This window comes from Aythya fuligula, chromosome 12 (genome assembly GCF_009819795.1).
Source record: "Aythya fuligula isolate bAytFul2 chromosome 12, bAytFul2.pri, whole genome shotgun sequence".
NCBI lineage: Eukaryota > Metazoa > Chordata > Aves > Anseriformes > Anatidae > Aythya > Aythya fuligula.
The window spans coordinates 9,399,043-9,425,282 of NC_045570.1; the positions used below are offsets into that span (position 1 = coordinate 9,399,043).

At 43.0% G+C, this 26,240-nt stretch overlaps 1 protein-coding gene across 3 annotated transcripts; it reads right to left on the bottom strand.

Moving 5' to 3' along the window:
- Positions 1 to 1,732: 1,732 nt before the first annotated feature.
- On the bottom strand, positions 1,733 to 26,077 carry ZDHHC1 (zinc finger DHHC-type containing 1). 3 transcript variants are annotated; one of them, XM_032195616.1, is made up of 11 exons: positions 26,022 to 26,077; positions 21,064 to 21,282; positions 18,523 to 18,698; positions 17,788 to 17,889; positions 16,877 to 17,001; positions 16,370 to 16,528; positions 12,331 to 12,443; positions 6,821 to 6,906; positions 5,236 to 5,329; positions 4,481 to 4,589; positions 1,733 to 3,065 (listed from the first exon to the last, which is right to left on the bottom strand). In XM_032195616.1, exons 2-11 carry the CDS (start codon positions 21,280 to 21,282, stop codon positions 2,530 to 2,532), a joined length of 1,719 nt encoding a protein of 572 aa, XP_032051507.1. In that variant the 5' UTR covers positions 26,022 to 26,077; the 3' UTR covers positions 1,733 to 2,529. The 3 variants fall into 3 exon arrangements, with proteins under 3 accessions (XP_032051507.1, XP_032051508.1, XP_032051509.1); XM_032195617.1 differs by lacking the exons at positions 21,064 to 21,282; positions 26,022 to 26,077 and adding an exon at positions 18,996 to 19,021 and having other exon boundaries at positions 18,523 to 18,667; XM_032195618.1 differs by lacking the exons at positions 17,788 to 17,889; positions 21,064 to 21,282; positions 26,022 to 26,077 and adding an exon at positions 18,996 to 19,021 and having other exon boundaries at positions 18,523 to 18,667.
- Positions 26,078 to 26,240: the final 163 nt, after the last annotated feature.

The window sequence follows — 26,240 nt, forward strand, 5'->3', positions numbered from 1 at the left end:
TGTTTTGACCTAACAACTCCCAGCTTCCACAACATGCTTTCTCCTGCTCCCCTAGATCAGCTTTGGAGACATCACTAAACTTTGGAGCAGGAAACGTGTTTAGGAGGGTGTCCCCCTGGTCTCCACACATCCCTGGCAGAAGGAGCAGAGCCCCAAGCTCCTCTCAGGGCACGTCTGTCTCCTTGCAGGCAAAGGTGACTCTGGAATGAATGCTCAGTGGTGGCTCCGTGCAGCATGGTGCTGGCCAGGTGATGTGCTGGGGGTGTCCTGCAGCAGCTGGGGCAGCCGCTGGCATTCAGGGCTGTGAGCAGAATGGGCAGAGGCCTTCAACATGCACCAGGCACTCTCCTGTCTCTCTCAGCTTAAGTCAGCTCTCCAGAAGGAAATCTGTTGGGATCTAAAGCTCCAGGGACAGGCAGTGGACTTGCATGGTGCTGAAGCCAGTGTGAGCAGTGGGACAATGGACAACAGCAGGGCTGGGAGGTGTCTACATCGGAGCTGGGGGTCAAGCCTGCCAGCCCCGTGTTGGCTGTGTCCAAAGGCCGTTTGTCCCCCAAAATCCTGGCTTGCTCTGGACATGGACCACCAGAAATGGCCCACATTGTTGATGTGGTCGGCAGCAGGCTCAGCAGTGTGCCCTGGCAGCCAAGAGGGCTGGGGACACTTGGGCTCTCTGGTCTGGAGGAAAGGAGGCTGAGAGGTGGCCTCATCACTCTCTGCAACTCCCTGAGCAGGGGAAGCAGGGAGGGATGTGCTGGTCTCTTCCCCCTGGTCACCAGTGATAGAACGTGAGAGAACAGCCCAAAGCTGCACCAGGGGAGGTTCAGACAGGATATAGGGGAAATTTTCTTTACTGTGAAGGTGGCCAAACACTGGCACACGCTTCCTGTAGAGGTGGTTGCTGCCCCATGCCTGTCAGTGTTCTAGAGACGTTTGGATAAAGCCCTCAGTAATGTTTTCCCTTTGGTTAGCCCTGAAGCAGTCGGGCAGTTGGACTTGATGATCTTTGTAGGCCCCTTCTAAGTGAACTATTCTGTTCTAACGCTCACCGACGGAGCTGTTCCAGGCCTAGGCAAGTGGAGGAACGGCTTAGCTGGACTCACCCAGGACCACATCTTCTCCTTCCCTAGCCTGCGCTCACCATAGTATGGAGAATGGGTTGGCCGTGCGTTGCATGCATGAAATGATGTGGCAGGGTGATAAAGGCTCCCCACGTCTCCTCTCTGCTGGTGCACCTACGTGTTCGCACACACGGGCAGTGCCTGTTCAGAAATGGTGCGAGCTGCCATGGCAGGGAGGCAGGGGCTGTGCAGCTGTCGGGTGGGAAATGGTGTCAGGCACATACGTGCCAGTGGCCATGCCCGCCGGGATGTGTGCTTCGCTGCTATCCTGGGCTCTGAGGTAGCTGGCTGCTAGGCAGATCTGGGCTTCCTGGCAGCCCTGGCCTCGGTGCTCAGCCAGGAATTTGCAGCAGGGCATGCTGCCTGTGGAAGCCAGGAGGACAGGGAAAGCGCAGGCTCTGCAGCCCAGACAGCTCTCTGCTTCTCACCACCGGCACAGAGCTGTGACTCCAGGCACTGGCCACATGCCCCGGTGTCTGGTGTGGGATTTTTCTGCAATACAGAGAGTCCAAGCTTGGCTGTGGACTGATTTGGCAAGCCCAGGAGATGGAAAGCTTTCAGGACCTGCTGTGTCCCAGAGTTTCTGATGAGAAAGCTGCACTGTGGGGCACTTCAGGCTGCTGGGAAGGTGCAGTTGGGTAGGTCAACCCACACTGCTTTAGAGAATACATGCTGGTGGACTTGGCTTGAAGGTGCGCAGTGGAAAGTGGTATAGGGACAGAGCAATCCTGAGGTTACTCCCTGACTACCTAGTGAGTCCCCCAGACATGATCCAGAGACTGACTGGGTAGAGGCAAATGGAAAATTTAGTTTTCAGGGTACCAGGGGATGGCAGAGATGCAGCCTTGTTTTTTTTCCCCACACACCAAAATTTCCTGCAGTACTGGTCTGCAGAGGGCCAGGAGGGGACAGCCCCTTGCTATGGAAAACACTGTCTTAGTTCACTCTAGCAGCTTCTCAAGGCGTCTACCTCAGTTTTGTCTCCTTATTGCCTGTTGCCTTTAGCCAGGCAGCAAGAAATGTCTCACTGTGGCGTGGTGGCATGCACACAGTGCGGGGATGAGGCCCTCAGTGCTCCACAGGGTGTTAACACTGGCTAAGGGCCAGAGGTTGCCCTTAGCATCCCTGTCAGGGGAGTCTGTTCCCCTCGACAAGAAGAGTGGAATTTGGCTCAGGGGCACTCCTGGCTTAGGAAGATGAAGCAGGCAGAAAAAAAATAAAGTGATGCAGCAGGGTTTTTTTCTGCCTCTCAGCTAGGTCTGCTGTAAGATGGTCAGCATCATGTAAAGGGATGCTGCTACCTCCAGAGAATGCATTTCTGGAGTCAAGATCTTTGAACAGCAACGTACAAATAGAAAGAGAACCTCTTGTCTCATTCCCAAAAGGTATGGCTTTGGAAGGCTGATCACTAGGCCACTGTGGTGTTTGTCCTTATGTCCTTTAAGCGTGGATTGTGTCTGCCCAAATGCTGCTTGCTGGCGCTTTTTCTGTGTTGTGGTTCAGATGTGTTCCCAGCAGGCTGGGGCTGTGACAGTTGAGGTTCTCCACTGCTCTTACTTACAAACACAGCAGGAATCTTAGAAAAAAGTTCCAGGTCTTGTTCTACGTGTTTGTCTTGCTGGCACCTTTTCCTCTTTGCCTTGTGCCCAGAATACAGGTTCTTCTCCCTGTCACCTCTGGGATTGTCCGTGGACACAGGATAATGCTGAGCATTGCTTGAGCTATTCTTAGAAGGACCATGAGGGGCTGTGCTCCCAAGGCGAGTCTGAGCCACAGGAATTTCATCCATGGACTCAGCAGACTCTGAGTGATAGTCAGCCGGGGGTCCCGCCGCCTGGATGGGGCCAGTGTTGCTGGGGGGCACAGAAGCTCTTGGAGGGAAAGCTGGCACTACGAGGTGAAGGCTGTGGGAAGAGGAGGTGGCAGCAGCTGTGGCTGGAAACTCTAGAGATGGAAAGAAAGAGAAAAGAAAGCTTAAGACGAGAGACATCCCTCAGCCCCACAAAGATGTCAACAAGCCCAAGAACTCTGATATGGATGATCCACTTGTGTTTAAAACCCCCATACACATATTTAAGCAAATTTAGATGTGAAAATGTGCAGAATTCTCCACTCAGCAGTGTACCCAACTCTGATCACTTCAAAGTGCTTCCAAGCTCTCAGAAACACTGATTTTCCCTTCTTTTCTCAGGCCAGTTAACTTCCTGACAGTGCTGGGGTTTCATGACACTTCTCATTTCTGTATGCTAGCAACCAGAAAGCTACTCCAGATGGCTGACTATCAGTCTAGTTTCACAGATGAACTGTTGCACATTGAAAACTATAGCATTTTTAGGAAAAGCAATAGTTATGGCATAGCCTCTTTTTTGGAGATCCCTTCTTGCATTTCAAGAAGTCAAGAAACACAAGGGTTTCTCACCTGTTCTGTTGAAGTTCTGGCTAACATAATTATGAGTGCATTTGTTCATAAAGTTACCCAAACATGTTCAGGATCAGATACTCAGTTATTTGTTCTTGAGTTCTTCAACATCTGTTTTAATTTTCATCTTATATTCTACTCTCTGAATTCATTTGAATTGTTTTTTCCTAATTTTGCCTTGGATAAAAATGAGGGAAATTCAGCCAACTCATTGCTATAGAATAGCACTTGTTTAGCGTTTTTCTTTCTTCTTTTTAGAGAGTCAGAGAACTCCTGCCATCTGTGTTGCTGACACAGTTGCCTAAGTAGCCTAATATTGTTTATGAAGACATAGTTTACCCTCTTGCACATCTGACTAATTTTTCCTTTAAAAATGAAAGCAGTCCTTGCTAAAGCTCTTTGCTACCACAACATCTTTTTCTGTGACTTCCTCCTCGGAAATATGGAACTGAAATGAGCATCATTATTGTTTAACTGTGCTGCTATAGTAACAGCTTGATCAGAATGATAGGAGCTAGAAGAGTCCTTCTTCTCAGCTACCCTAGAACTAACAGTTCCAAGAAATAGCCATTTCAACCAATTTTTAGATTCAAAACTGTTTTGGTCTTTACAAGGTCCTCATGCTCTCTGCTTTGTTCTCCATTCCATTTCTCTGTACACTCCAGTTCCAGTTCCTGGTGGCAGCTCTTGTTTCTCTCCTACCACTTTTAAAGCCGCAATCCCTAATGAAGAGCAAGGAAAATTTGGCATCGCAACCCCATTAGCTCTTCACAACACAGCTGCTTTCAAATCAAAGTTCATATTTGTTATTCTCATGGGAGTTTCTGTTCTTCACTTTTTTCTTGTCTCTACTTTCTGAAGTCATGTTCATATTAAATCCTTCACATTTCAGTGAACTGGAACCGTTACGAAGCAAGGAAGCTGACTGACGCACTCTCACCTGACTGAGGACCTGGGAAAGAGGGCCAAGGTCTAGCATGTGGTTTAGATCTGCTCTCCATTGCTGAAGAAGAAGTCTTGTGTGTCTTCTTTCGTCTTTTCTTCTGTCTCTGCAAAAGCAAGAAGCCCCAGAGTCACAAAATACAGTATCCAAAATACAAGTGTAGTTGAAAAGGAAGCTTTCTTAACATTTAGATGACAAAACTTTGATTAATAAGCCTGGAGGAAAGGGGGAGGTCACAACCACCAGCCATTTGAGGAAGTGGGGAAAACATCTGGATGTAGGAAAAGGAATATCAAAAAAGCAGAAAACTTGACTTTGACCAACTGTTTTATACACTAAAGCTTCATGTCTACATACATCATATTTCCCTGGGCAGATACTTTAGTACCATATTTGAATGTATAAACTGTTGGATTTTGCTCTACAGAAGTATGCACAGTGGTATAGATACAGTCACTGAACAGCACTGGAACAGCAAGATATTGCATAGGCTCAATATATTACAGCTGAGCTGCAAGCTTATGAAGCAACAGCAGAATACATCTGATCACGTGTGTGAGCTGAGATGGGAGAGTATTGTTTGGATGTCATGACTGCAGGGCACAACCAGCCCTGCACATACACGCTGAGGACAGCAAGATCGAGTGTAGAAAGGATGTAACCACAGCCTGCACCAGAGCGAGTTTGTACCCATGCAACGTGATGAATCAGCAGCAGCAGAGGTTTTGGTATGCAGGAAGTCTCCTGCTTACCTGTGAAGGTACTGCAAAGTGAAGAGATGGGAGGTCAGGAGAGGCGGTCTGCTCAGGATCAGCTTCATCATTGTGGACGTAGAGCTTTGAAAAGCTAAAACACATGGCAGATGTACAAGGTGATTTCCTTAGACACCACTTTACCCTGACGCCTATTTTCTTGCACATACCCAGCTTCAGTCAGGCTGACTAAGGCATCCCTTGCTTTGCACAGCACTCCCAGCATGACCGCAGGGTAGCTGTTCCTGCGCAACTGTGCACAAAACATAAAGGATTCCCTCTCCCTTCCCCAAGGACATGAGTTAATATGCAAGGCTTAATTAAGAGAGAAGGATGCTGTTTTACCATGACTGCTCGCTTTGTATTTAAACTATGCTGATTCATATTGTGATTCAGGTCTCTTGACAACCTGAAATATCATATAATTATAATGAGCTCAATATAAGAATTATGGGACAAAACCACCCAGAAGTTTAAGATGGTAACAGAAGAAAGCTTTTTTTTTTTTTTTTTTTTTTTTTTTTTTTTTTTTTTGTGATGCAATGGCTCTTAGCAACGTATATTATCGGTACTCTGTGTTGTCATTTGGCTTCCACGTGGAGTTGAAATTTGATTTTGACAGAAAACCCTTATGGCCTGAGAAATTCAGATAATCAGAATTCAGATACTCAGATTCAGAAATCTGAGATATTCAGATATAAATACTGAACTGGTAAAAACACAACCTAAAGATGTTTTTGAGCTTGATCTCTTATAATCTACTACAGAAAAAACTCTAGGGCAACTGGAAATGAGATAAGGCTGGATTTTCTGATGTGACAGTGCTCTAGGACATCACATTGAGCAAGTCACTTGACCAGCTGATGAATTGAGGCACAGCAGCAAAAATGTACAGGGTCAGGGTTTTAGCTGAACCTTCCTTGTATCTTCTTACATTTTAACTGAATATGAAGAGTATTCTAAGGTGAGGGTCTGGGAAATATATTAATTAAATGTCATGCTAGACTTGAGCTTTAAATTAGACCTCTTCCAAAAAAACTTGGAATTGTTAAGAATACGAACAAATGCTACACTTTTATGTAGACATGGCTTGTAAGGGCCACCCAGATGGTGAGGTATGTACAACAAGCTCTCAAAACTTCTGTAGCTGGGTATTCTGTTTAATTCCAAGGCAATCACAGATATTGATTAATTGTGACTTCCTACACAAAAATGCTCTAAGCCTAATCATGAACTTTACAGGCTTTCAGATTTCACATTTGCTCACAAAGCAGACCATCTCCTTTTTCAGTGGCATTGTAGAAACTTTGTTACAAGCTTAGGTGGAGCTCCCAGCTTTATTTCAGGCAGCTTTAAATGAATTTTAATTTAAAACAGTCTAAACAGAGTGCTCTTGGAATGTTATTTTCCCAGAGGAGCAAAGGCAAGTACTCCTGCAGGTATTTATCCTCCTGAAACTCAAAAAGATTTCAGCGTGGCTTGGTCAAAATACCAGTGCTCCATACATTCCTAAAGTGACTTTGATGACAATTTCCCATTTAGCATACATGCTGTTGGGAGAGTCCTATCTATTTACTTTACTCACCCTTTTCCTGAAGTTACTGTTGTGAAGTCCTCTACTTGAATACCAGGGTCTGTATAGCCAGGGTTACCTGAAAAAAGGTCTAATTCCTGAAAAAGAAAAAGAAAAATTAACATTTTCAGAACAATATGGACACAGTGGAGAAGAGGGATTTTCACTACTGAAGTGTTTTCTTCCTCCTTCCTCAGCCATATGCCAAACGTATCCTGTCATTACATCCAGCACAGCTGAATCTCAGCAGAGGAGTCTGTTGCTTAAGATGGAAAACCAAGATTGAGACAATTAGAAGTCCCCAATTCATTCATTTAGTCCAGTCAGTATTTCATGTGACTCAAAATCACATCAGAGCACACTTACAGAGGCCAGCTGAATCATTTCTTGGAACCACATCCAAAATATCACTTAAAGCCTTCATTAGTTATACAGTTCAATAATAGAAGTTAAGCAGTGAATGCAGAAAAGTTCTTTTAAATTCAAAATGGAGGAGACAAAACTGAAAGCATGTAATATACAGGAAAACCATAAAGCATTTAAGCATTTTCTGTTTCTTTTGTGAATGTTTTATGGCTAACAACTGTTCTATCTAAAAAAAAAAAAAAAAAAAAGGCAAAAAAAAGCAATATGTTACTTATTCTCCTCGAGTACAGATGAATTCCAAGTAATGCCATCCTGACTTTTGAAGTTGCACCCCAGCATAAACATAAAAGAAGACTTGACAAATAAGCCTCCTAAACCCAAGTAGCTGAATTACAGAAAAGGAGCTCCCAGTTCTCCCCCCAAAAGTACACAATTAGGATGGTCAGAGGTTCAGATGACCTCTGCAGGTTATTATTAATTGATGCAGATTAGGAAGCCCTGATCTCAAAAAAAAAAAAAAAAAAAAAGACAAACTGTGCTCAGGAGCACGTTGATGCTCTATTTTCACTAGCTGCACTTACGTTTGAATAATTAGTGAGACAACTTTCAATATTTTAGTGTACAGTGACTATAAAAACCCACATATATTGTAAGGCAAAATTTAGGTTGTAAAGATGGGGGGGATTTTGAATGCAATAGGCTTTAGCTTAATAAACAAAAGCCTTATGCACGGGAAGACCTATTCGGCTAAGCAGCCCGATCAGCAGACTTGAGAAAATGAAGTCAAACTTGGATGTCCCACAGACAGGTTCCTGAGAGACCCAGGGCCTCTGCAGTTCAGCACATTCATAAACAGAAGAGCAGAACAGTGAGATGAAGTCTGGTGATGATGCTCCCTTATGTAAGGCAATAAAAATGAAAGCCAACTGCAAAGAGCTGCAGAAGATTCTTGTAATATTGAATTACAGCGTGATAAAATGGCACATGAAAATCAATATTGCTAGATGTAAAGATGTAAAGTGATGCACTTGGGAAAAGTAGTGCAAACTTTATATACAGAGCAGTGCTCTCTGAACTAGAAATGAATTCATGGAGTTGCATGCTCAGTGGCAGCCAAGAAATCGTTTCAGATGATAGGAATGAGAAGAAAAGGCGTTAAAAAAAGCAAAGAGACAATGGTTTCATGTCACTGGATAAATTCATAGGCAGCCTGGACTCTGTGTTCTTTACATCATTCCAGCCTCTTCACCCACAGAGGATCTGGAAACAGGTACAGAGAAGAGGGACAGGGCCAATGAAAGGTATCAAGCACTTTCTGTACAAGAAACAGCTAATGGGCCAGGGCCCTTCAGACAAGAGGCAAAATACTCAGGGCAAACATGAGTGGCTTGGAGTACACAAACAGGGAATAACTGTTTCACATCTCAACAATACAACACTTAAGGAGCATCAGATGAAAAAGGATCAGGCAACAGCTTTGAAAGGAACAAAAGAAAAGCTGTGGTTTTGATACAGCATGGAGCTAAGCTGTAGCACTCACCACCGTAGGATGCTGCAGGTGCTAAATGCTACATGGATTCAAGAAGAAATTAGAAAAGCTTGCATCAGCAAGCAGCAAGTAAAAAGCCATTCGATGCTCTGTGTTCCAGAAGCCCCTGACACATATTGCCAAATGCTGGGAGAGGGTACTGGGGATTATGCTCCCAGAGTCAGAGCCAGCACACTGCCCTGATCATCTTTGCCCAGCCTTCTTTACACGCCAGCAGAGAAACTTCCAAATTTACTAGTTGCTTTCAAAAATCCTGGCATGGAGGCCTGGAGTCTCGGTACTCATATAATTGTAGATAAGAGGTCTGCCAAACTGGAAAGAGTTCAGGCTTGTTGCATTTTGTAAAGTGCTCTTGCTTTAATTGGTCTTGCAAATATGGAAAGAAGGGGAAAAAAAAAAAAAAAAAAAAAAAAGGAGGTGGAAAGAAATTTGCAACTGTCTTGTAGGTTCTAACATCAAATTTGAAGAGAATTGGTTCAGCAATCTTGAGTGCTTGAACTTTCTGGTTTGCAAACTATGAAATTTTGGGCTCACCATTACCAGCAGAGTTTACCGCAGGGCAGATTCGTGATCTGCAGGAATTCAGCCTGTATATATTTCACGTAGAACTTGTAACTCAAGCCATATCATTGATCATTATTGACAGAACATCAAGTGTACATAAATGGTTCCTTACAGCTCTTTGAGGACCAAATTCTTAACATTTACACTCAAACCTCATGCACCTGAGTCTCAAATGAAGGAGAGCAGACACAACCTCATGTCAATTTGAAGCAGCAAGCCTGGAAAAATCAGGGTGGGGAGAGGCAGGCCTTTCCAGAGGATAACTCACCATGGCTGCAGTGAGCTGCAGCAGGAGACGTCCTTGTGAGACTGTGCACAGCTACTGAAAACAATCAGGACTCAACATGCACAGCACACAAACAACTGCAGGCCTGGCATTTCAAAGGAGGATAACAAATGATGCATCTTCAGAATACCACGAACAATTCCTTCCAGGCAGGCAATAAAAGAGCCTTTTAAAATCCATTTTGTGTGTTTCAGCCTTTTAAATTATGTATAACCAAAGCAGCCACATAGAAGAAAGTAAAGCATTAGAGCTGACAAGCAGAAACAAATGGAAGAAGACTCGATCAGTAGAAAATGCAATGTTCTCTCAGCGTGACGAAAGCTACAAGCACTGTGCAGAGCCCCAGCCTCTCTCAGCTCCCACAGGACGGCCAGCTGTCAACTGTGACAGCAAGACAGAGCCACCCTTACTGCCCTGGTTGTTAGCCTTCAGCTCTTACTTTTCCTGAGAACAGACTGCTAAACTGATTTGAATCTCAGTTAGCAAAGCTCACGGCCAACTTATAGCTCCTGGCCATGCTCAAACCTCCTGTGAAGGTTGAGTACAGCCGTGCCCACCCACAAACCTCATGGTTACAAATATTGACTGTTCTATAATTGTCTACAGAAAACAAAAACAAAAACAAACAAACAAACCAAAACAAGACAAACAAAACCACTGTTACTTGCACTTGCTGCTGTGGCTACAGTAATAGAGGCAAAGGCTCTGTGTCCAACTGTTTTGCATTTCTGTGATATCTGAACCGTAGAAGTGTGCAAACAGTGCTTTTATTTTCTGCATGTCCTGAAAAAGATTTCACAAGTATATAAGAATCCTTCAACCTGAACATAGCTGAAGACCTAACCGCAGGCAAACATGGAAAATGAAAGCCAGAACCAACATCTAAGCTTGAAGAAGCCTCAAATACAAGGATTGAAGGGGAATTGCATGTTTCTTCTTACTCTCTACAATTAACGAGCAGCTAAGACAAAGGTGGGAAGAACATGATTTCTATTTTATGCTTGCGAGATCTTGGATCAATTACAAAGGACTTCTGTGTTCAAACTGAAGGCTGTAGTCAACACAGATTACAAAAGGCGAGTCACTTGGTGTACTCCTACTCCAGTGTATTTGTTTGTGTTTATCTCTGGTTGCTATGTAAGGAACAAGGAAAATCTGGTGGGTTAACATTTTTCTTAACAATGTTACTGGGCATCTTCCAGTCTTTATTGTTCCCCAAGGTATGAACTGTAGCTCTGAAACACAGAACTTTTCACCCTGCTTCTTCCTGGCTTGCTGCTACAAATTAATGAGATTCACACAGAGCTGGACAAGCAGCAGGGCAGACAGGAGAACAGGACTGAATGGGCACATCCCTGATGTACCCTCCCCCAGCCAGAGTCCACCTCTATTCAGATGTATTTTCAGTATCAATCAAACTTTGGTAACTAGGAAATCATTAGAGCTAATGTTTTATTATTGCTCTAATTTTCATGCTCTCTGAAACAAAGTGCCAAACATCCTGGTTGTTATGGAAACCTCTGTTTAAACTGAGAGTTCAAATTTTCCAAGACAGTAAAAAAAAAAAAAAAAGTATATGAAAAGCTGGGGTATCCATATTGTACAGAAAGGGAATTAGCTCACTTCCCCCTTTCCTTTGATAGGGGAAAGCTTTTAATGTGTCCAGAGAGATCCCAGTATCTCTACACAGAACACCTGGATTAAGCTTGGGCGTAATTAGTTTCTTGTGAAATATAAAACTGGCTGTATAGGAGGCAACTCACTTGCATAAAGCTAGGTAGAATTACATTGGGATCGCAGAATCACATAATAATTTAGACTGGGAAGAACTTCTGGAAGTTTCTAGTAAATCCCCTGCCCAAACCAATACAAATGTTGAGCAGTCAAATTTTGAGGAACCCCAGGGACAGAGTTGTGTTGCAGCAAAATAAATTACCCTGAACCTCTCAGTTAATACTGCAATATTTGCCACTGCACAGTGCAGCAGGACTAAAGCCTTGTAGAACTCCTTTACAGCAATACAGATCAACATCGTGGTAATCACAAGGACCCTTATCACTGCGTAAACGCAAAGAAAAGCAAAGCTATCTGGGTCGTTTCTGACCATGACTGGTGCCCTTTTCTTTTTCAGAAGCGTTAAACTGTTCAGTATTAGCTGCTCAACAATTAATCCCAGTTTCTCCAGTCCTAGAGCCTGCCTGCTTTCAGTCATGACCTACAATACCACGCACATGAGCCAGCAAAATGCAGTCTGCCACCAGAACAGATGGTTGTGCCCTTTCCAGTGACAGGTCCTTCCCACTCTTCAGTCATCCTCTTTCATGCTGACACAAGCACTTACGTGACTGCTTGGTGAACCAAATGGGAGGGAGCTGGCCCAGCTAAACACTACCTCAACTATTTTTTTAATAAAGCTTATTCTTACACAGATAAATTCCCCCACCCTGTTCAGTGCATGACTGTAACAAACAGCTGTGCTGGCAGAGCAGAATAGATAGTCCGGGGCCCAAAACAAGTGGCGGAAGAGAAGGGGTGGGAGTGATTCATTTGAAATCAGTATTTGCTTATGCCTAAAGTGTTCATCAAGTCACAGGCCTTAGACTCTCTCGCATCCTATTCTACTCTACAGAAGTACTTCAAAAGTCTTACCTGTAGCCACTGCCTCTAAAATCTGAAGCTTGCAAAACTGAGGCAAACTCTACACAGTGAGCAAGTGGGGCTTTTTTACAAGAAATGGATTGAAAGTACAATGAGTACCTGACTGGGGATCGCTTGGGAGGGACAAGATTCCAGTTGCTTGTCTGCCTCTTTGGCCTCTTGCTGGGGACGCTGCTGCAGGATGTACTCATATGTAGTCAGCTTGTTCCACACTGGGAGGAAAGAGACAGCTGTCAGTGCATGAAAGGCCCCTCCCAATTTTACTTGCCACCCACAAACAGCCTGAAAAACTATACAATAGTTAATTAGGAACTATAAATATGAGAAAACTGATACTCCAAGAGAAAAGTACCATCACACTGTCTACCTTACTGCATTCTTTATTGCGATCACCACAACACTTTCTCCCAGGCACACTGTTCAGCTGGATGTCTGATACACACAGTGCAGCCTTTTAAGCTGTCACAATTCATTCAGCTCAATTCAGAGCAAAACCATTATTCATATCCAAGATGTGAAAAATCTCTATCATATAGAAAGCTCAGTGAGCAGTCCAAAGGGATGTAATGGTAAATGTAGAAAAGAAATTCAACAGGTTAGTGTGTCCCATAAAGAAGACTGAGACAATTAATATCCAAAACAGTGAGCACCAAATGCCCGACTCATCTCATGCCAAATAGACATGTCCAAAGCTCCTATGTGCCTGAGTTTATATGCTCTTAAGGTCTCCCACACACAAACACATCTGCTTCCATGAATGAGCAAAAGCATTTTACATTTCTGAGCAGTTTGGTTTTCTCATGAGACTCAAAACATCCAAAATTAAGACATTCCTCCCCTCGTGACCCTGATGTAGTAAGTATTTTTAGATCACAAAACCTAGAAATGGATGCTGCAGCTTTTTACTGCACAGTCTGGTAGGTCTTATTCCTGTTTATAGTAGCACAGCAGTTAAATCAGATGCCTAGGATATGGGACATCTAGACTAAAATCCTCGCTCTGCCTGAATACGTTTGTACCCCTCAAATACGTTCCTAACCCTCAAAACCATGCCATAAACACAGGACTAGTTCATAGGGAACTGGGGAAGAACAGAAGAGAAGGTGCCCCTCCTATTAGAGCAGTGACCATATGAAGAAAAAAGAATCTAATATCCATTTGGCCAGGAAGACAGAACATAAAGATGAATGCGAGTCTGAAGCCAAGTGATTATTGAATGCATTTAATGAGGATGGTACCAAGTGCTGGCAAATGCTACTAAAATTGAATCTGAATGCATTATCTGAGAAACAGAATACTGCCTCAGAAGCAAAAGGCTATCTACCATTTTTAGTTTAGAATTCATTGGTTTCTGCTCTTAGCAGAGCAACTTTTAAAATATTTTAACATTTGTTTAGTCAAAAAATACTACATTTGGCCAGACAGCACATAATTGCAGCACATAATGTGTAACACATAATGTGCAACACATAATCAAAAAAGACACCTCCCTCCAAAATTCTGAAGAGCCATGCTTCCCTGAATGCTTCTACCACTGAATCTCAATCAACACTTAATTTTGAACACACGTGTCTACTACTCTGAAAACAATCTACTGTGTTAGCACCAAGTAGTTAAAACCAGGACAGAAATTCTGAAAAGTTCACTGTGCTTGCAACACAGACAGATTCAAAGATTTTCATAGCTAAATCTGATTCAAGCCAGTTTGTTGCTCTTTTTTTAATGCAAAACTTAAAGGCAATATCAGCCATGGGGTTCTATTTTCATTCTATAATTTAATTACACAGGAAAAAAAGATTCATGAAAAAACATGCATGAACAGTAATTATGTTTCAAAAGGGTAGTTCATTCCAATACTGTCTACATTAAAGTATTCAGATGAGACCACTGAAAATTACTTGTGAAATAAGATGAATTTAAAACACAAATAATATGTCTCTCTCCCTGAATCTCAGCTGTCAAAATAATGCATACATTGTAACATACAATATAGGCTTCAATGTGGTAAAGTTTCTCCTTTTAAGCAAGGATTTACACAACACGCTTTTGCACAGAATGGAGCACGGCTTAAACCAGCTTCAATAAAGTAGCAGATGTCAACATAATAAAATAACAATGAAAATTAACAATAATTAAATTCTGTTTCCATGTAACTCATAAATATTTTAAATTGTGTCAAAAGTAAAAGTTAATTTGGCTCAAAATTTATTCTGAAAGAGGAAAAAAAATCCCTCCAAGAAAACAAAAAAAAATCAACCCCAGAGTAGAACTGGTGTAAAACATGCATGTTTCTCTTTGACAAGAGAAGGCACGACTTTATCCCAAGGAGGGAGCACCCTCTTGTGGAAACTGTACACAAAGACAGGATAATCTGCAGCTCAGCACTGGACAAAACAATCCTGTGTGTTTTGTTTTGTTTTTTTCTCATTCAAAATAAATTTTCCTGGAGTGGCCTCAGCATTGTGATGCTTTTAGTCTGCATTTCTAGGTCAACCTTTGAAATCCCCAGGCATCACACCATTAACCAAGTCAAGTCAACTTTTAACTGCATCAAGAAAGCAAAATTGTGGTCTGTGACCAAATCTGGAACTGCACTGATTTGTGCTGGCTTAATTTGTGTTCACACCTGTATCACCGTTAATGGACAACCTAAGAATCCACCCAAGAATTGTCTGTAAGCAGTCTTCACTTCTGCCACATCCCTTCTCCCCTAGTTTTCACACTGCTGACTTCTGTAAGTGTGAGATCTTCTCTAAGGCAGACAAATAGCATGGCCTTCACTTCGCAGGATGACTGAAAAAAAGGTTTTTGATGACCATTTGTACTTCCAGGTAAAACTATCCCTTCTATCCATCAGGAGCAACAAGTAGGAGATCTAGTATGTGGAGACTTTCTGAAAAGTTCTCTCTCTGAGTTCCAAAAATCATTTCGTGTCAGTAAACCTACCTAGCACTGCCTTTGTTGAGGACTATGTTGTTGGGTCTATGCTAGGAGCCCTGTAGGACTAAGCCAACCTTAGAAGTCTGGGGTCAGTACCAAGCACAGAAGATCCATGCCGGTTTTACAGAATGGCAAAGCACACAGGAGTGCGCCTTGCTCACATCACATTGTGCTTTAGCAAGTCCTACAGCATGAAATTGGCATTACACAGAACTAGCTGGGATGCAACATTAATCAGCAAACCAGATGAATATGATCTGGATAAACCTTGTGTGGGCTATTTAAAATCCTACACATTTATATATAAAGTCTTTCATGACTATATTAGCCAAAAACAATTTAGTTACTTTTTTTTTTTCTTCCATTCAAGAAACCTTGTACTCAGGATGCCATCCTTTAATATTTAGGATTTACTAGCAACTGTCCAATTACTATCGAAGACATTCTAGAAACGGCTACTGATGTAGTTCAGCAAGTGAACTCTAAGTTTATCTGGATTTTAAGTTTTTGTATGATTTCTATGAGTCAGCCTGGAATGAATGAAATGGTACTGATAGGGGGTGGCCCTATTAGAGCTTTCTGAGGTAATGACTTCAAGATGCTCCTGGGGAACCACTAAAGTGGGAAAAGGTTTTTCACTGGCTCCACTTCACCCTTTTGAAAGACACAAAAAGCCTCTAGATAAGTCTCTAGGCAGAAGCCATCTGCCTCTAAACAGATAGGCTTCTCACTACCCCTAGATGAAAACAGTCAGAGATTAGATGGTACATTTAGGCCAAATGCACGCTCTGGGGTGCATAGAGTTATTCTACGGATATCTATGAGGTTAATTTGCATCTTGGAGACAACAAAAACACTTATCTGAGGTCTTACAGACAGGATGAAACAGATTCATCCCAAGTCAAGCATGTGTAGAGTGTTTTCTCCCTGATTGATTCTCAGTTGCCCTTGATGAAAGAAAAACTTGAGTGAACTAGTGGAATTCAGAAACAGCATCTAATGGGACTTCTGAACACTGCAATAAGAGAGGGCCTCTAGGGAAAATCAAAAGTATAATGTTAAATACCAAGTTTTTACCTCTTCAGTGGTAATCTTGCATGTTGTATGCATAGTTGTAACATAGGTGAACACAGAATGAGTAGAAGCTAAAATGAAGGAAATCAAATGGGGATACGGATGACAGGAACATAATACCTACTAAGATAGATGTGAAAGGTCAAGAGGTGGCCTAGCAGGAACACGGTCACTAGGCTCAGTAGAATAAAAGTCCCAGCTGGAACCAAAATGGCTGGAGCCCCAGTCTCAACAGGAGAAGCAGGAAGAAACACAAACCAGACGTCTGTGTGGTTCTTCAGAACTGTAAATCAAAAACAGGAGAGGTCAGCAGATTGCCCAGGTATCTCTTCTGCGACTTTACATCTGGAAATACTGTTAACTCAAACGTGGCTGCAGGCCCATTATGCACTTGAGGCTTAAGAAACTTTATATTTGCAAAGCCTTTAGGAAGAGCAGCTTCCTATGCTCTGGAAGGAAACACATTGCCTCACCTCAGCAGAAACGCTCCTGTACAAATATAACACAAAAGGAATAAGGAACAGGAGTTCCTCCTCAGTGGGAAAGCCCATGGAATCCAATCCCACATGCAGCTGGCCCTTGAGATATGCTGGCTGACTCACGGGATGCTTCACTGAAACATTGCTGTTACCTTCGTAGTGCTGGTCAGAGCGAAGCATCATGGGGTTAATGAAGAACTCCACAAAGACGTAGCAAGCAATGAGGAGCAGAAGGCCAAGGCCCAGAATGGCAGACAGCACGCTATTCAAAAAGAACCTGCCAAAAAGGTGAGAACTCTGAGTGGCTTCAATAACATCACACATCGAATTCCAAGGGCAGACAACCCAAATTACTGTGGCACTTTCACAGATGCTGGGCAAGAGTCTTATTTGCTACCCTGAGGGACTAAACTGTGACATGTTAGAGCAATTCTAGTTAGAAGGCAGTTAAGTATACCTAGAATAGACAAAGAGCTCCCTGCACAAAATCCAACAGCAGTGTATTGTGGCAATCAGCAGTAACAGCTCTTTGCTTCCTGTGGTTCTAGTGCAGAAAAATGAGCTGAGAAGCAATAATCAGCGATAGCCTCCTTATTCTTTACCTTAAACCTGGCCCAGATTAGAGTTACCTGTATGCTGCTGTAACTCCTGCCAGCTGGCAGGAAAGCAGGCAGTTTGGATTCATGTTGTTTCAGAGATGGGAACAGCAGTATGACCATGGTTCTATTCCCACTTCAGTTCTCACAAGCATTAAGGACAGCCAGGTACCATGACATAAGCTTTTCCTAATACCAAATAATAAGAGCATGTTTTCGGTTTTTACTTGTAAACGCTTGACTACAAAATTCTAAGTGTAGGAATTTTATCCCTGGTTATGGGGATGGCATAGTCATGCTTGCATTTTTGATCTGGTTTTCTCATGACTGACTTTATGCAGCTGGGATCTGAAAGAAAAGTGGTTTTGAGTGGCTCAGTCCAGATTGCACTGAGATGCAGGAGCATCCCTGGAAGGGGGATATTACTTAAGCAGCGATGTGTTCTTGTTACATTGCCAGGCCCTTACCAGTAATTCCTCTCTCCCACACAGTTGTTGAGCCATTTGCAGTGGTGATCAAAGCCACACACACATTTATTGCAAGTTCCACAGTGCTTTGATTTGGCACTCCTGCCAAAGAAAGGGTGTTGTTAGAGTGGCAGCACCAACAGGTTACCATGCCTTCCCAGTGACACAAGCACAGGGGCTTACAGCAGTAGAGATCCTGGTAGTCATGAGAATACCTATGATATTGGGAATACTTAAACTACCAAACATATTGGCCATATTGGCATTGTTGGACCAAAATCCCAAACGCTGCAAAGTTTGTCTTTTTAATGCATTGTGTGATTTCTAATTTAGAGATCCCAAACTCTTTAGCAATTCTACAAATCTTGATCTTACAGTCTGCCCTCCAAGCATTTCTTGCTATCCAATTAGCATCTAGCCAAATACAAGCACACACACACAAGTTACATATTGTTCTCAGATCTAACACCAACATCCAGGTAACACAGAACAGAATAGTTTTCTCCACACAACACAAGAGCAATTAAATAAAACCTTGAGCCATGCACACATTTGACAGTGAGCATCTACCCAACTAACTGAAGCCTGCCACAGGATGAAGTTTCACTGGCACTATAGAGTTAAGGGTTTCAGGGACTCGATTTCAATCTTATAGTCTAACAGTAAAAAGAAAGTTATGGTGAAGTGTAATGGTGAAGAAGAAAGATAAATAGAAGAAAAAGAGAAGATACTTACACATTTACATCACAGACATGGCAATGATGGTTTTCAATGACATGTGCATGTTGATTACGATTGAAGGTGGCCAGAGGCCCTAGATAGTTTTTTTCTCGCACATTTGCATCCGCAGGATCAATGGAGACTGCAGCAAGATGAACAACTAAATGATAGATAAAACACACTCCTGGACACTGAAGTACACAGTTAAGGATTGTATGAGTGGTTTAATGCCTATATATTTATCCTTAATACACAAAGCCCACACAGACGAGAAATATATGGCTTGTAATTAGAAATTACCATATAACTGACTACAGCACATTAATCTGAGCTTTATTAACAAAGAAGTTTCCCTATCTCATGGTAATAAATATCCTATGCAAAAAGGAAACTAAATCTACAGGAACAACCCTCCTTATAATGTATTATTCTGCCTCACAGAAATGTCCTCCCTAGCACAGGAGTTTTTAAAAATTACCTTTACTTACCAGAATCTGACCCCATGTGCAGGCTGTTGGCATGGGTCCACACTTCTTAGTCCATACAGAATCCTTGGAAAGGAACAGTCAGTTAAGGCCGTGCACATGCCCCTTCACAAGACCAAACTTCCAAAAAAGAGAAAAAAAAGTCACATCAAGTAACCAGTACCAATCACCTTGTTTTCCTTTTCTTTAGTCTGAATCTCAAGCAAGAGGATCACCCCTTTAAATTAGGGTCCTACAGAATTTACAGACAAAGAATATCCAAAATTTCTCATTTGTTTTTCCAACAATTATCTGTTTATATTCTTAATTCCAAACTCAGTAGCAAGTGAGAACAAATAAGCTTTAGAAGTACTTTTGATCAAACCTCAAGTGACTGCCAATATTTGGAAAGACTACAAAGCAGCAGCTTTACATATCTGGAAAACCACTGTGGTCCAGAGTTTGCTCCTCAATACACTGTGATAGATGAGCATGCATGCAACAATTAATCTTCCAGTTTATTTGCTATAAAACCAGATATAAACACATCATTGATCATATTAAAGTCTATGGAAAACACCGAAGTGTTGTAAGAAAATAAAAAAAGAGAGAGAGAGACATTTGTGCTGTAATAACTGGTAGTAAAGCTTTGGGATACATTAATCTGATGAGTTAGAATGACTTTAGACTGAGTTATGAAGATATTTGGCATTTAAATTTATGAAGTTCAAGCCTTCATAATACCAAGGATTTCAGTAAGATAGGTAGTTGTAAGACAGCTGTGAGCTAAGGATATTAATAATACCTAAATCATGCAAGTGTAAGTAAAATTATAAGCAAAAGCATCAGTTGCAATAATGTCAAAGGTTGTATGGACATATGAATATATGAATACCACATGTACGAATTACTCCCAGGAGCATCTTTTCAGAACTCTTCCCAAGATTCTGTCTGTAATATTTCTTGTTTATCAGGTTCTGCTAAGAAAGCTTTAAATATGAAAGGCAAAAGAGACTGCTAAAGGATTTTCTTGTTTCCATTTACAGAACAATGTTAAATATTCCCCTTGGTTTCTGCCACAGTAAGACTGACACATTTGGAGTAATCTTTGTACAAATTGCCAGAGATTAACCTAGCAAGATTTTTATTTTTATTTTTATTTTATTTTATTTTATTTATTATTTTTTTTTTGCTGAAAAGCAAATATGGTGCCTGTTTAATTTCATTCTAATTTGACCCTTGACAACAGGAAGTCCTAAATACATCAAAATGTGTGTACATATATATGTACGTACATAAATCTGCTTTGGCTTTGTTTGACATTTCGTAAGATAGGTCAGACTTCCTGACTTTAATCTCACTGAGCCACTTTGTCAATTTTATTTGCACCAGGAAATACGTTACAGGAGAATTGACAAAACCGAGGACAGGAGGAGGAAAACATGCTCAAGCTGGGCACAGAAGGAGGTGCCTTGACAGCACGAGCACCTCAGCATCAAACACTGCCTGCATTTGGAGGAAATAAATGATAGACCTCTCCTCCTATGGTCACTCTACACCACCTTGTATTTCACTCACAGCTTTCCTACAGAGGAGAGGAAGAGGCTTCTGGGAAAAGATTAACTGCTTTTAATCACAGGGCATCACACCATAAAATCATACACTTATAAAGCTGCCTTTCAAGACTCATTCAGTCAGCACAGGAAAGTGAGGCAGCTCATCATGGCAAGGATGTTTGGGGGCCTTTTTCCCTATGACTTCCCTCAAACGCTGCAGCACACTTGTAGAAAAATATAAGGCAAAGGAGATGCATAGGCAGGAGTAGACAGCAGAAGAGCTTTGGAGGCAAAGATAGTGAAAGGGAGTGATGAAGGAGACAAGTAGATTGTTAGTGATATACCTAAGTGGAGGACAGAGAGGGTCTCAAAATATGTGTTTTTTATAGACAGAAGATCAAGATTCTGGCTCAGCTGCTTCTCCTATGCTTTATATGCTACCTAACAACATATATATATATATATATATATACATATATAATATAAACTGTTGATGGTTTATTACAGTTCATGCTCTCCTCTTGACCAAAGGATACGATATAGCCAGCGGGCAGCCAGTGGAGGGGCAGGAGAGGAACGAGGATTCCAAAGCCAACCAGCGCAAAGAAGAGGTACAGCAGCCAGGCAATAATCTGGAAAGGGTGCAGGGGCCAGCTCCAGCCATTCCTTCGAGCGCGTTGGACCTGCACCTCAGAAACAGCTTCGCCGAAATTCTCTGGAGCTGTCTTGTTAGGAGGCTTATTGCAGATATTCATCTACAGAAATAAAAAAGGGAAAACAAAATATGTGATATAAAAATATGGTGACTGAGCCCTGGTCCTGGACGCTCCAGGAGGATGGACAGAAAGTCCAAGAGACCAAGATAATGCATCTGAGGAAAGATTTCTCTGTGCAGTGGGGATAAATGATCCATAGTGACAAAAGGGGAAGAACAATTACACACTCTGAAAGCAAGTGCCAATAGCTGCAAGAAACATCAATACCTCAAACTTTTAGCTAAGGGAAACTTGCAGGTTTTACCAGTCTTTTGATGGATCTAGACCAAAATCAAGTAAAAAGAGCACAGGGTGACAGCCTGGAGACGAAGTATGATATGATCTGTTTGGGGGATGTGTTCATTTCACAAAGCTGTTTTACAGGTGACGGCAAAACACATGCTTTCACCTGTCTCATGTATGCCATATATTCCTTTCAGCTAGTGACAAGAAGTACAGTGAAAGCCAATAGCCCCACTGGAGCACATGGTCTGGAATCGCAACTTTAGAACTACACGGCACCCAAGACAACAGAGACCCCTTTGTCAGCAACAAAGGAAGTGGAAAGACTAGAAACTTTAAAAAAAAAAAAAAAAAAAAAAAGTGAACAAAAAGAGGAAAGGAAGCCTGAATTGCTCATGACACAACTATAAAGCCAGCTGTTGCTAGAAGAAAAAAAAAAAACAGAAGGTTACATATGTGAGAAAAATCTCAAATAATTTTCTTCAGACAGGATCTCCTCTGAAGCTACTTTATTCACAATTGCAATGGCAGGTGTCCTGCCAATTAGGAGCGCATTATAGCATACAGATCATAACCTTTTAGTCCCTATTATCTGATATTACCTGATCACCTCCCCTGTTTCCTCGTTGGCTGAGTACTACAGGTTCACAAGCTACTCGATGCTCCTCTATACCATATATGTACAATTTTTCTTTTTTTTCAACCCTTTAATTTCTCCTTTTTCCCTTTTCTTTCTTATGTTTTGAGAATTTGTGATCTTTGTTTTACTGCTCTCGCACTGCTCATCCTGTTTTTCTTAAGCTTCTGCCTTATTTTGGAACAGGGAAGCCTTCTACTGTCCACTCAAAGGAAAATACATCTTTGCTCTCAGGGTCTGAGAGCACCCCATTAATAACACCATTATTCTAGCCTAACAATTTACTATTTGAATGCCCAATTTCATTATCAAATCCTTTCCCAACAAGTTAGTCCCTGCCTCAGGTGCATACAATAATTGCCCAGTGATCATTCTATCCCTAGTCTCAGCTTGGTGTCCCCCAAAAGTAGCACATCCCTTCTACCCCCATCACATTTAGGGTTTCATTAGTTAATTTAAGCCCTGATACTTTACAGGCCAGTGATGACCTAGCTGCCCCAATGTATTGGGTTCACATGTCAAGGTTCTGGTAGCAGGGGGCTGCAGTGGTAGCCCCTGTGAGAAGAATCCAGCAGCTGCCCCGTTAGATAAGGGCCAGTTCCAGATGGCTCCAGAGGCACCCACCGCTGCCCAGAGCCAAGCCATGAGCAATGCAGTTTAAATCTCTATGCGAGCACACATAAGAAAAGGAAAAATAAATAAATAAATGCTGCACAACAGCAGCTGGGAGAGCAAGGAGTAAGAAACCTCCCTGCAGACACCAAGGTCAGTGCAGGAGCCCTTGCTGTACACTTTTTCATTTATGAGGGAGCTAGCTTTCTGAGAAGCCCTGACTCCTTAATTCTGAATTTATAACAGCAATCTCTCCTCCTTCTTCCCCTCCGGATACTCCTGTTTGAAGTGGCTGGCCTGGCCACACTTAAAACATCTTCTCAAAGCCTGTCCCTGTTAGGATTTAGGCTGCAACACAGGTAGCTTTCCTTGTCTGTCCTTCCTTTATCTCTCTTCCTCTCCTTTCCATCCTGGGCCCTCTATCTCCCCCTCTACCCAGTACACTGTGATATACCACTTGTTTCGTTCCCTGCTTTTCCTTCTCATCTCCCTCCTGGCGTACACCTTCATACTACCTACACTGTTCACTCCATCCTCCCACCTTCTGGAGCTTTTTCTGTATATCTGGCCAGCCTTTAATCCCAAAATGAACTTTAAAGAGTCCTTGGGCTACCAGGTCCTCAGGATTCATCCCCAAGCACTTTCTCATTCTGACCCTGAGTCCCTCGTATGATTTCTTTGTTGTGGGTTGTCATTATTTCAGTTGGATAAGCAGATATTTCCGCTCTATCAGAATTACTCTTGGTCCTGGGGGAGGTTGTCAGTTCTTTCCCATTCTTGCATAGCTGCCTGTTGAATCATTCTCCCCCTAAACATTCTTCTCCAGTGAATAACATATTCAAAATTGACATTGTCTCATTTACACTCCACACAAGAGCCAACCCGAGTTAAGATATGGTAAAGTTTCCCTTACCTTAGTCCTTGCACAGCTTCGTGGTTCAGGTTATCAGCAGTAATCCCTGTGCCTGTACCCGATCTGGGCTGGACTATGTCTGGGCTGTGTATGTCAGTGCTGGCTTCCCTTCTCCCCAGAGCTTCACAGAGCCTGTTTTCAGATTAACAGTCTCGGTCCTTTGCCGGCCATACCAAGATGACATGCCACCCCCGACGGGACCGCTGAAATCTGCAGGGTGCACCTTCCAGTCTGTGGTGGCAAGAAATCTTCGGCAGGCGACAAGATCCCGGACGAGCCCCCAAATTGTGAGAAAAATCTCAAATAATTTTCTTCAGACAGGAACTTCTGTGAAGCTGTTTTATTCGCGATTGCAGTGGTGGGAGTCCTGCCAATTAGGAGCACATTATAGCAAACAAATCATAACCTTTTATTCCCTATTACCTGACACCTGATCACCTCCCCTGTTTCCTCATTGGCAGAGTACTACAGGTTCACAAGCTACTCGATGCTCCTCTATACCATATATGTACAATTTTTCTTTTTTCAACCCTTTAATTTCTCCTTTTTCCTTTTTTTCCCTCTTTCTTATATTTTGAGAACTTGTTATCTTTGTTTTACTGTTCTCACACTGCTCATCCTGTTTTTCTCAAGCTTCCACCTTATTTTGGAACAGTGAGGCCTTCTACTGTCCACTTATCTACTTAGCATTTCTCCTTGTTATGACTACACAACTACCTTGGAATACAGAAAATCAGTTCTCTACTGCAAAAACACAACTTAGCTTCTCACACATGTGCAGGACATTCACGCAGTAAACTGCCAAACTATTCAGCTGTCCTACAACGTCTGGACTGCCAGCACGAGAGACCAAGATTTAACTGCAAAGATGACTTACAAACCATAACTGGAAGGTTCTTGATGTTTATGTGTTTGCACAACAGCTACAAGCTCAGGTGCTATTTCAATTTGTGTTGGATTGTTAGTTGTTGCTCTTTGCTTGCCTCTGAGCCAGGGTGAACCTTTAACAAAACCTGCCTTGGTAAAAGAAACACATCAGCTCTTCATTCCCTGGGACAGCAGAGAGTTAGGTTTCTCTGCTTTCAGCTAGTCCCTTTGCACATGAGTGTGCTGAAAGATGAGGAGGAGGAGGTCTCTGGCTCACTCATGGTGTTTTTGATAACAGTTCCAGTACCAGAAAAATTCCAAAGGGCTGGAAGACAGCAAACATGCTGATGTGCTGAAAGAGCAAGCAAAACGGTTCAGACTTTGGTACACCAACTGCACAACCAGTCCAAACAAAGATGACTACTGGGGTCAAGTGACAAAGAAGTAGGAGTAAGAACATAAAATAATATAATTTATGCTCATCAGCGCAATCTTATCAGCAACCAGTTTGGGGAAAAAAGTAAAAAAAAACCACACACACAAAAAAAAAAGTCTAACTTTGAAGAAATTAGCAATGTCTGCCTACATTCATAGTTCAAATTCCTACGTGGCCACTGACTGATCAGTGATGACAAAGTTATTAATAATTCAATATTTTCCTCATTAAGGTTGTTGAAAACTTGCTTGCATTTCAACTAGAGCTACCTGTTGCAAAAACTGCTCAGATTACTAGAGAAAACTCCCAGGTTTCTCCTTTCTCCTACAAAAAGCCTGGCTGCAGAGCCAGGTCCACGCAGACACTGGAAGCCTTGCTTTGCTGCAAGGCTTTCCTGAGACTGTTTTATAGCATCGGGTGTTTTTAAAGTCATCTAGTATTTTTGTATGCAGAGAAGCTTTCACATGCAAACTGTGCCTAAAGCTGGTGTAAACTACTTCCCAGCTAAACTGTTCTTACGACTACAATCACCCTGCAACCGATTCCTAACACACTTTGCAGGAAGCCAGAAGACAGCTGTGCGACGCCGCCCTCAGAAGAGCCAGACCAGCGTTCCTCTTGCCTTTCCCTCACCGCTCGAAGGTTTCTCCTGCGGTTATGCACTGATCATCCGCTGACGGTGACAAACACCGCTGCTAAGTGAGGAGGCTGCGGGACACAGCCTCTCCCTCCCCAGCCCCTCGCATTTCCACAGAGAACGCTGAGCACCCACAGCAGGGTGCAAGGGCACGCTGGCGGCTTCCTCGGTCGCCGCTGCAGAGAGGCCACGCGCTTGACGCTGGTTATTAACTCGGAGACCTCAGCTTTCTCCATTCGCAGTCCCCAAACGGGAGGACATGAGGACGGACAAGGCATGCAGCGAGCCAAGCAGCGAGGCCCACGGCCTCGGAGGAGGCAGCGGGATGAGACGAGGGCTCTGGGGGAGCCCCGAGCGGCCGCGCTGGGGGTCTCCACCACCGCCCGCTCCTCACCTTCTCCCCGCGGAGGCGGCTCCGGGTGTCCCCGCACCCGCCTCATGCCCGGGGACGGGCGGCAGCTCCCGGTGCCTCGGCGGGCTCAGGCCGCTGGGCCCGTCGCCATGGCAATGGCCGGTCTACGGCGGGGCGCAGGCGCCAAGCGGCGCCGGGCGCGTTGCGCTGCAGCGCTGCTGCTTGGCTCCTTTCACCTCCCTGAACCGGCTTTGAGGTGTT